Source organism: Nerophis ophidion, linkage group LG08 (assembly GCF_033978795.1).
Source record: "Nerophis ophidion isolate RoL-2023_Sa linkage group LG08, RoL_Noph_v1.0, whole genome shotgun sequence".
In the NCBI taxonomy this organism is placed as follows: Eukaryota; Metazoa; Chordata; class Actinopteri; order Syngnathiformes; family Syngnathidae; genus Nerophis; species Nerophis ophidion.
In genome coordinates, this window is record NC_084618.1 from 27,551,115 (window position 1) to 27,562,568 (window position 11,454).

At 43.2% G+C, this 11,454-nt stretch overlaps 1 protein-coding gene across 2 annotated transcripts in view; it reads right to left on the reverse strand.

Annotated features, from left to right (window-relative positions):
* Positions 1-4,007: 4,007 nt before the first annotated feature.
* Positions 4,008-11,454, reverse strand: part of tnfrsfa (tumor necrosis factor receptor superfamily, member a) — a 137,762-nt gene continuing 130,315 nt past the window's right edge. For both annotated transcript variants that reach the window (XM_061908182.1, XM_061908181.1), the window contains exons 8-10: positions 9,068-9,349; positions 8,961-8,997; positions 4,008-5,163 (exon numbers count right to left, since the gene is read on the reverse strand). In XM_061908182.1, the coding sequence (XP_061764166.1) occupies positions 4,862-5,163; positions 8,961-8,997; positions 9,068-9,349 (621 nt within the window). In that variant the 3' untranslated portion in view covers positions 4,008-4,861. The remainder of the gene's footprint in view (positions 5,164-8,960; positions 8,998-9,067; positions 9,350-11,454) is intronic.

Genomic DNA, 11,454 nt, shown 5'->3' on the forward strand with positions numbered 1-11,454 from the left:
ACATAATAAATAAATGATAAATGGGTTGTACTTGTATAGCGCTTTTCTACCTTCAAGGTACTCAAAGCGCTTTGACACTACTTCCACATTTACCCATTCACACACACATTCACAAACTGATGGAGGGAGCTGTCATGCAAGGCGCCAACCAGCACCCATCAGGAGCAAGGGTGAAGTGTCTTGCTCAGGACACAACGGACGTGACGAGGTTGGTTCTAGGTGGGATTTGAACCAGTGACCCTCGGGTTGCGCACGGCCACTCTCCCACTGCGCCACGCCGTCCGTGAGAGTCCAGTCCATAGTGGATCTAACATAATAGTGTGAGAGTCCAGTCCATAGTGGATCTAACATAATAGTGTGAGAGTCCAGTCCATAGTGGAGCCAACATAATAGTGATAGTCCAGTCCATAGTGGATCTAACATAATAGTATAAGAGTCCAGTCCATAGTGGATCCAACATAATAGTGATAGTCCAGTCCATAGTGGATCTAACATAATAGTGATAGTCCAGTCCATAGTGGATCTAACATAATAGTATAAGAGTCCAGTCCATAGTGGATCTAACATAATAGTGATAGTCCGGTCCATAGTGTATCTAACATAGTGATAGTCCAGTCCATTGTGTATCTAACATAATAGTGATAGTCCAGTCCATAGTGTATCTAACATAATAGTGATAGTCCAGTCCACAGTGGATCCAACATAATAGTGATAGTCCAGTCCATAGTGGATCTAACATAATATTGTGAGAGTCCAGTCCATAGTGGATCCAACATAATAGCGATAGTCCAGTCCATAGTGGATCTAACATAATATTGTGAGAGTCCAGTCCATAGTGGATCCAACATAATAGTGACAGTCCAGTCCATAGTGGATCTAACATAATAGTGATAGTCCGGTCCATAGTGGATCTAACATAATAGTGATAGTCCAGTCCATAGTGGATCTAACATAATAGTGATAGTCCAGTCCATAGTGGATCTAACATAATAGTGATAGTCCAGTCCATAGTGGATCTAACATAATAGTGATAGTCCAGTCCATAGTGGATCTAACATAATATTTTGATAGTCCAGTCCATAGTGGATCCAACATAATAGTGATAGTCCAGTCCATAGTGGATCCAACATAATAGTGACAGTCCAGTCCATAGTGGATCTAACATAATAGTGTGAGAGTTCAGTCCATAGTGGATCTAACATAATAGTATAAGAGTCCAGTCCATATTGGATCTAACATAATAATGATAGTCCGGTCCATAGTGGAACTAACATAATAGTGATAGTCCAGTCCATAGTGGATCTAACATAATAGTGATAGTCCAGTCCATAGTGGATCTAACATAATAGTGATAGTCCAGTCCATAGTGGATCTAACATAATAGTGATAGTCCAGTCCATAGTGGATCTAACATAATATTGTGAGAGTCCAGTCCATAGTGGATCCAACATAATAGTGATAGTCCAGTCCATAGTGGATCCAACATAATAGTGACAGTCCAGTCCATAGTGGATCTAACATAATAGTGTGAGAGTCTAGTCCATAGTGGATCTAACATAATAGTATAAGAGTCCAGTCCATAGTGGATCTAACATAATAGTGATAGTCCAGTCCATAGTGGATCTAACATAATAGTGTGAGAGTCCAGTCCATAGTGGAGCCAACATAATAGTGATAGTCCAGTCCATAGTGGATCTAACATAATAGTGATAGTCCAGTTTATAGTGGATCTAACATAATAGTGATAGTCCAGTCCATAGTGGATCTAACATAATAATGTGAGTCCAGTTCATAGTGGATCTAACATAATAGTGTGAGAGTCCAGTCCATAGTGGATCTAACATAATAGTGTGAGAGTCCAGTCCATAGTGGATCTAACATAATAGTGAGAGTCCAGTCCATAGTGGATCTAACATAATAGTGAGAGTCCAGTCCATAGTGGATCTAACATAATAGTGTGAGAGTCCAGTCCATAGTGGAGCCAACATAATAGTTATAGTCCAGTCCATAGTGGATCTAACATAATAGTATAAGAGTCCAGTCCATAGTGGATCCAACATAATAGTGATAGTCCAGTTCATAGTGGATCTAACATAATAGTGATAGTCCAGTCCATAGTGGATCTAACATAATAGTATAAGAGTCCAGTCCATAGTGGATCTAACATAATAGTGTGAGTCCAGTCCATAGTGGATCTAACATAATAGTGTGAGAGTCCAGTCCATAGTGGATCTAACATAATAGTGTGAGAGTCCAGTCCATAGTGGATCTAACATAATAGTGAGAGTCCAGTCCATAGTGGATCTAACATAATAGTGAGAGTCCAGTCCATAGTGGATCTAACATAATAGTGTGAGAGTCCAGTCCATAGTGGAGCCAACATAATAGTTATAGTCCAGTCCATAGTGGATCTAACATAATAGTATAAGAGTCCAGTCCATAGTGGATCCAACATAATAGTGATAGTCCAGTTCATAGTGGATCCAACATAATAGTGATAGTCCAGTCCATAGTGGATCCAACATAATAGTGACAGTCCAGTCCATAGTGGATCTAACATAATAGTGTGAGAGTCCAGTCCATAGTGGATCTAACATAATAGTGTGAGAGTCCAGTCCATAGTGGAGCCAACATAATAGTGATAGTCCAGTCCATAGTGGATCTAACATAATAGTGATAGTCCAGTCCATAGTGGATCTAACATAATAGTGATAGTCCAGTCCATAGTGGATCTAACATAATAGTGTGAGTCCAGTTCATAGTGGAGCTAACATAATAGTGTGAGAGTCCAATCCATAGTGGATCTAACATAATAGTGTGAGTCCAGTCCATAGTGGATCTAACATAATAGTGTGAGTCCAGTCCATAGTGGATCTAACATAATAGTGTGAGAGTCCAGTCCATAGTGGATCTAACATAATAGTGAGAGTCCAGTCCATAGTGGATCTAACATAATAGTGTGAGAGTCCAGTCCATAGTGGATCTAACATAATAGTGTGAGTCCAGTCCATAGTGGAGCCAACATAATAGTGATAGTCCAGTCCACAGTGGATCTAACATAATAGTATAAGAGTCCAGTCCATAGTGGATCTAACATAATAGTGATAGTCCAGTCCATAGTGGATCTAACATAATAGTGATAGTCCAGTCCATAGTGGATCTAACATAATATTATAAGAGTCCAGTCCATATTGGATCTAACATAATAGTGATAGTCCGGTCCATAGTGGATCTAACATAATAGTGATAGTCCAGTCCATAGTGGATCTAACATAATAGTGATAGTCCAGTCCATAGTGGATCTAACATAATAGTGATATTCCAGTCCATAGTGGATCTAACATAATAGTGATAGTCCAGTCCATAGTGGATCTAACATAATAGTGATAGTCCAGTCCATAGTGGATCTAACATAATAGTGATAGTCCAGTCCATAGTGGATCTAACATAATAGTGATAGTCCAGTCCATAGTGGATCTAACATAATAGTGATAGTCCAGTCCATAGTGGATCTAACATAATAGTGATAGTCCAGTCCATAGTGGATCCAACACAATAGTGATAGTCCAGTCCATAGTGGATCCAACATAGTAGTGACAGTCCAGTCCATAATGGATCTAACATAATAGTGTGAGAGTCCAGTCCATAGTGGATCCAACATAATAGTATAAGAGTCCAGTCCATAGTGAATCTAACATAATAGTGATAGTCCGGTCCATAGTGGATCTAATAGTGATAGTCCGGTCCATAGTGGATCTAACATAATAGTGATAGGAGATCATCATGAGCGAAGACAGGTCACCAGCGCCGAGGCGTCCCCAAATGATGCACAGATGACTGGTCCACCCTGGGTCCGGACTTTGGACAGCTAGCGCTTCATCTGGGAGCAGAAAAACCCCCCCCGGCAGATCAACTGGTCTAAAAGAGGGTGTCTATTTAAAGTCTAGAGTATACAAATGCTTTTTAAGATGGGACATAAATACTTCTTCGTGACATATTAACAGACATGATGTCCAAAGGCACATTTATTCTTTGGAACAAATAAAAAGACATCCTCTGTACAAAACATTCCATTTCATCATTCACGTATGAAATCCAAGCTTTTAAAAACCACTTAACTTCGTCCATCCCAACAAGGAAGGAACATGACTACGTCGCCGTGCTGCAATCACACCACAATGCATCTAAAATAAAAACAGGTAACCGTGAAAAGGCTTTGAAATTGATGCAGGGTGAACTGTCTCCGTCGACCACTAGATGGCAGCGCCAGCACTGAGCATCGCAATACAGTAGTCATTCTTTACAGGGAGGGGGCGGGGCTCCATTGTCAGCTCGCATCTTCCTAATTGGACCACGCACGCAACTTTTTTTTGATACTAATTGGGACAAAAGGATGCGTACCTGTAGTCCAAGACTTTGTTTTAGGACCTGGACTATTTGGTCAGCCGGACTTGTGGGTGAAATGTAACTTTTGAGAGGCCTAGTCCTGCTTCAGAGGTATAAATAAGGCGCTGTAGAATAAATATGAGAAATAAATAAAATATCGGCGGTGGTTTTGTTTGGTAGGACTTGTGCACTGGTGTGGTGACTTCATGTTAGCGGAGGTGTAACAGGTAGTGAGACTACGTTGTGCCAGTAGGGGGCAGTGCATGGCAGAGACAGTGTTAACACTGTGACGGACCAGTGTATCATGTGCTGGCCACAAGGTGGCGTTCAGTAAGTGCAGGTTCACTTTCAGCCTTCTCCTTCCGGGTTTAGTAGCTCCACTTCCCCCTTTTTTACTTTTTTGTTCCTTTAAGCAAAAAAAAACTACTGGCTCTTCAAAGCCGCAAAGAGGTTCGCCGCGTTCGCCGGGACTCCTTCAGGGCGCGTCGGCGTGCCTGTAGAAGCCTCGCCGCAGCGCCTCGGAGGCGATGCTCTCAGCCGAGCTGCGCTGGTCCAGGTCCAGCAGGGCCCGCAGCAGCTGGTTGATGTCGGCCTTCAGGCCCTGGCGCTGCATCCAGTTCTTCAGGAGCTCGTACACTTTGTCGCCCCGCGCGCCGTTCTCCGCCATGCGAATGTGGTTGTCGCTCACGCCGATGTTCCTGAAGAACTTGTTGTGGATCCCCACCTCCAGGTACTTGTCGAACAGGTCGAAGCTCTTCCTCAGGGACACGTCGGACTCTGGGGAAAAACAAGCCGGAAGTCTCAAAAACGCAATACTTCTGTCAGTGCGCTACAGTAAGTACACTTTGTGCTGGACCAAAATAACAATCGCGATTAGAGATGTCCGAAAATAATTTAAAAGGGGAACATTAGCAGAATTTCAGAAGGGTTAAAACCAATAAGATCAGTTCCCAGTGGCTTATTTTATTTTTCAAAGTTTTTTTCTATATTTTCCCCGTCCCGGAATATCCTGAAAAAATGCTTTAAAGTGCCTGATTTTCGCTATCTGCGAAGCCACTGTCCATTTTCCAGTGACGTCGTCCAGTGATTCCAATACAAACAACATGGCGGATACCACAGCAAAATATAGCGACATTAGCTCGGATTCCGACTCGGATTTCAGCGGCTTAAGCGATTCAACAGATTACGCATGTATTGAAATGGATGGTTGGAGTATGGAGGCAGATAGCGAAAACGAAATTGAAGAAGAAACTGAAGCTATTGAGAGAATAGCTATTGACGCTGTTCGGCCATGTCTGCCTTAGCATCGCCGGTAAACTGTGCAGACCAACGAGCGGAAGTTTCACATTTTGTGACACTGCATCAACTTAAATCCATCGATTGGTAAGTGTTTGTTTGGCATTAAATGTGGGTGGAGGGAAACGCTGGATGTAAATACAACTACAAATGTACATACAGTTGGCCTAAATAGCATGTTAGCATCGATTAGCTGGCAGTCATGCCGTGACCAAATATGTCTAATTAGCACATAAGCCAATAACATCAACAAAACTCACCTTTGCGATTTATTTGACTTTATTGTTGGAAATGCATCTGCTTTGAGTGACGCAGTATATCCACACATTTCTCTGTCGCATGTCTGCCGTAGCATCGCCAGTAAAATGTGCAGACCAAACGATCGGGACTTTCGCATCTTGTGACACTGGAGCAATTTAAATCCGTCGATTGGTGTTTGTTTGGCATTAAATGTGGGTGGAGGGAAAGGCTGGATGCAAATATCGCTACCAATGAGGCATAACGATGCAATATGTACATACAGCTCGCCTAAATAGCATGTTAGCATCGATTAGCATGCCGTGCTAATCGATGCACAGTCTATGTAAATCAACTTGAATCCGTCCCTGATCGTGTTGTTACACCCTCCGACAACACACAGATGAGGCATGATGTCTCCAAGGTACCGGAAAACAGTCGAAAAAATGTAAAATAACAGAGCTGATTTGATTTGCTGCGTGTAACGTGGTGGAGAAAATGGCGGTTGACTATCTAGGTGACGTCACGTTTTGACATCATCGCTCCGAGAGCAAATAATAGAAAGGCGTTTAATTCGCCAAAATTCACCAATTTAGAGTTCGGAAATCGGTTAAAAAAATATATGGTCTTTTTTCTGCAACATCAAGGTATATATTGACGCTTATAATAGTCTGGTGATAATGTTCCCCTTTAAAATGTAATATCGGAAATTATCGTTTTCAAAAAGTAAAATTTATGACTTTTCAAAACGCCGCTGTACGGAAGTGGTACACGGATATAGGGAGAAGTACATAGCACAAATTAAACCCATCCATCCATCCATTTTCTACCGCTTATTCCCTTTGGGGTCGCTGGTGCCTGACTCAGCTACAATCGGGCGGAAGGCGGTGTACACCCTGGACAAGTCACAGCCTTTTCGCGGGGCCAACACAGATAGACACAACATTCACACTCACATTCACACACTAGGGCCAATTTAGTGTTGCCAATCAACCTATCCCCAGGTGCATGTCTTTGGAAGTGGGAGGAAGCCGGAGTACCCGGAGGGAAACCACGCAGTCACGGGGAGAACATGCAAACTCCACACAGAAAGATCCTGAGCCCGGGATTGAACCCCAGACTACTCAGGACCTTCGTATTGTGAGGCAGACGCACTAACCCCTCTTACACCGTGAAGCCCAGCACAAATAAACCTTCGGCAATTTTTTTGACTCGGGGTCACATTTAGAGAAAAAAATGTGTCTGGGGGCCGGTATATCTATTTTCATGAACACTAATACAAAACCTCACAATAATGTCTGATTGAATGCTGAAAACGTTATTACAGACCGCCTTAAAAAACCTACTGGAATTTAAACATTTTCTATGAAGGATAAAACACATAATATTGACAAAATATGAATGTCACACCCCCTTTCCATCGACACATTTTACAATCAAGTGAAATGCAACAAATAGCGAAATATGAAGGCGAAGGGTACAAAATAAACCCACCTACAATCTGATATGTATGATATATCACTAAGCTTTACAGCTTTGTTGTGAAAATCTGATTCCGCATCTGTGGAAACGCCTCCCAACCACACTGTTTGGTGCCTCGTCTGAGCTACTATGACACACATTACAATAATAACTAATTAAATGACCATAGTAACTGGTATATCATTCATAAGTGCAGATTCCAACCATTGAAATACTTTGTATAGTTGAAGATTTATGGTCGTTAGAAAACATCACATCACAATGGCAGCTACACTTTCCTTCTTAAAAAGATCTAAAAAAATGATTCGGGAATGTCCGGCGGGCCAGATTGAAAAGCTCAACGGGCCGCATGTGGCCCAGGACTGCCTTTGCGTGCCGGTCCAATCACATAATATATCTATTCCCAAATAGTTTTTGGGACGGCGTGGCGCAGTGGCCGTGCGCAACCCGAGGGTCCCTGGTTCAATCCCCACCTAGTACCAACCTCTACACGTCCGTTGTGTACTGAGCAAGACACTTCACCCTTGCTCCTGATGGGTGCTGGTTAGCGCCTTGCATGGCAGCTCCCTCCATCAGTGTGTGAATGGGTAAATGTGGAAGTAGTGTCAAAGCCTTTTGAGTACCTTGAAGGTAGAAAAGCGCTATACAAGTACAACCCATTTATTATTATTTATTTATCTACGGCTTTTCACACACACACACAAGTGAATGCAAAGCATACTTGGTCAACAGCCATACAGGTCACACTGAGGGGGGCCGTATAAACAACTTCAACACTTCCACCCCAAAAATGGATTAACTCGCTGGAATATAAAGACCATATAACATACATCCATGCATATGCAAAAGTGCAATATATTTATCTGTAGAGTAATCTATTTATTTATATCTGCACCTTATTGCTTTTTTATCCTGCACTACCATGAGCTAATGCAACGGAAATTTGTTGTTATCTGTACTGTAAAGTTCAAATTTGAATGACAATGAAAAGTAAGTCGAAGTCTATTGTGTGCTTAGCTGTTGTGTAGCTGCCAGCACTTAGTAGCCTGTCGCATGTTTTACCCTTTGCAAGTGATTTGACTAAAATACAAGAAAATACCAACATTGTGTGCGTATTGGAGGACTTTTAGATGTCAACCGGAGCTTTTTGGACGCAAGCCCATACTATTTTGCTGGTATCGGACCGATGTCGGGACACGTCGAACAAGTACGCAAGGGCACCGGTTTTTGGACAGGAAGGAAAAGGGATTCCTCGGCATGGAGGGTAGAATGGAGTGCGCTACTTGGCACAGTTTGATTGAGTCTCAACTAGTTGTTATATAATGATATAATCTAGAGAAGATATTGGGGGGGGGGGGGGGGGTCAGCGGAGAGCGTCACGGATGTGTCTCAGTCCAAAGATGAAAGCTGCAGTCTTAAGTTAGCCCGAGGGCTCACAATGTTCCAGCATTACTCCTTCACAGAGCGAGACCAAATCTCACGCCGCCTGACTCCCAGCTGTAGAGATGTCTGGGGGGAAGGAGGAGAAAAGGTAGGCGTGGCCTGGGCGGCCATCTTACCTTGCAGCGGGACCAAGGGACGCTGCAGAGGATCCTCCTGAAAGACAGCGAGGAGACGGTGAGGACGGGTGGACAATAGAGAGGGATGTCTTTCTCCCGATGCTCACCATGGCGGCAGGCGAGATCCTGCAGGACACCGGGCTCTGCTGAGGACTGTTCCCGGACGAGGCGGCGGTGGGGAGGGCGGACAGGCTGGTCTGGGATGAGCTGGTGGTGTTGGGTAGGCTGTCCCCCAGCCCGCGGTCCTCGTCCTCCAGGGGGGGCGAGGCCTTGGTCATCCCGGGCTGCGTCTCCTGCAGCAGAGGTCGCGACTCCGGCCTGGACTCCTCTCCCTCCAGGCCGGCGTTCCGGCTGTTCTGGCACTCCTCCGGTGTGGGCGAGCTCTCATCCTAAACACACAAATCCAGCATTTACATGAACGATTCATAGAAACTCTTCTACACAAATGACAAAAACTTTCATGAAACCGTTTGTTTGGCTATGCTAACTCGGTGATTCTCAAACTGTGGTACGTTGGTTAAAAGTACAGTGTTTTAGTTTTCTATATTCAAACAAAGTGGCAATATTCAAACTGTGCTGTGGAGAGGCGGAGCAGACGGTCCTAAGGCGGGGCCGGACACGCTGGAGGAGAGTCAGGAGGAGTTGGAGAGTCCGCAGCAGTGACCAAGGAGCAGAAGCAAAGAGAAGAGCAAGAGCGCCAAAGAGCACTCGAGAGACAGAGACGCGGCCGGCTGAAAAGCGACCGAGTAACGAGCAGTGGAGAAGGAGATGAAAAACGACCAGACCGAAAAACAAGCTTTATTTGAAAATATAAAAGAGTTAAACCTGCTCGATCATGTCTTTCCTGAGTGGTCCATGGAACCCGAGCGGCGACAGGGAAAGTTGTCAACATTTGGCGCCCAACGTGGGGCCAAATGTGAGAGTTCCTTGCTGTCGTCGCTCGGGTTCCATGGACCACTCAGAAAGGACATGATCAAGCAGGTTTGACTCTTTTATTTTTTCAAATAAAGCTTGTCCCACCGTCGGACCGTCGGCTCCGCCTCTCCACATGTGCGTAATGTTACAGTGGCCAAAAATATTAAATATGCTTATTATATTCAACCTCCGCCTTGTTTTTACTGAATACTTAGGCCTACTACGCTACTGTGTTTTAATGTTGGTCATAATGGTGATGCTTGGGAGAGCCACGTGTTTTCTGAAATGGGACTTGGTCAACAAAAAAGTTTGAGAACCACTGGCTCACGAGCATCGGGGGTTAGTGAAGTGAAGTGAATTATTTTTATATAGCGCTTTTCTCTAGTGACTCAAAGCGCTTTACATAGTGAAACCCAATATCTAAGTTACATTTAAACCAGTGTGGGTGGCACTGGGAGCAAGTGGGTAAAGTGTCTTGCCCAAGGCCACAATGGCAGCGACGAGGATGGCGGAAGTGTGGATCGAACCTGGAACCCTCAAGTTGCTGGCACGGCCACTCTACCAACTGAGCTATACCGTTAGCTTAACTTTTGATAACATAGGTACCCGGGGATCAATACTGGTACCAATTTTCGTTATGTGTCATTAATTTTGAATGTTTAATACTAAAATCTCAAAAGTGATAACTGTCAAGGGTGTCAAAAAAAAAAAAAAAAGATTTTTGAATGAATCGTGATCGTTATTTGTAACAATTCTTATTTGATTCCAACATTTTTTTAAATCAGTAAAAAATAAATAAAACAATATATACAGTATATATATATATATATATATATATATATATATATATATATATATATATATATATATATATATATATATAGAGAGAGAGAGAGAGAGAGAGGGGCATCAAAACTATGAATGAACACATGGAGTTATGTATTTAACCCTTTGCTCTGATTACTTTTTGCACACGCTTGGCATTCTTCCGATGAGCTTCAAGGGGGAGTCACCTGAAATGGTTTTCACTTCACAGGTGTGCTTGAAGCTCATCGAGAGAATGCCAAGAGTGTGTAAAGCAGTAATCAGAGCAAAGGGTAGCTATTTTGAAGAAACTAGAATATAAAACATGCTTTCAGTCATTTCACCTTTCAAGTACATAGTTGTCCTGTCCCCTTTGCAGAAAAACAGCCCCAAAGCATGATGTTTCCACCCCCATGCTTCACAGTACAGTAGTAATGGTGTTCTTGGGATGCAACTCAGTATTCTTCTTCCTCAAAACACGACGAGTTGAGTTTATACCAAAAAGTTATATTTTGGTTTCTTCTGACCACATGACATTCTCCCAATCCTCTGCTGTATCATCCATGTATCCATTTTGGTATAAACTCAACTCGTCGTGTTTGGAAGAAGAAGAATACTGAGTTGCATCCCAAGAACACCATACCTACTGTGAAGCATGGGGGTGGAAACATCATGCTTTGGGGCTGTTTTTCTGCTGAGGGGACAGGACGATTGATCCGTGTTAAGGAAAGAATGGATGGGGCCATGTATCGTGAGATTTTGAGCCAAAACCTCC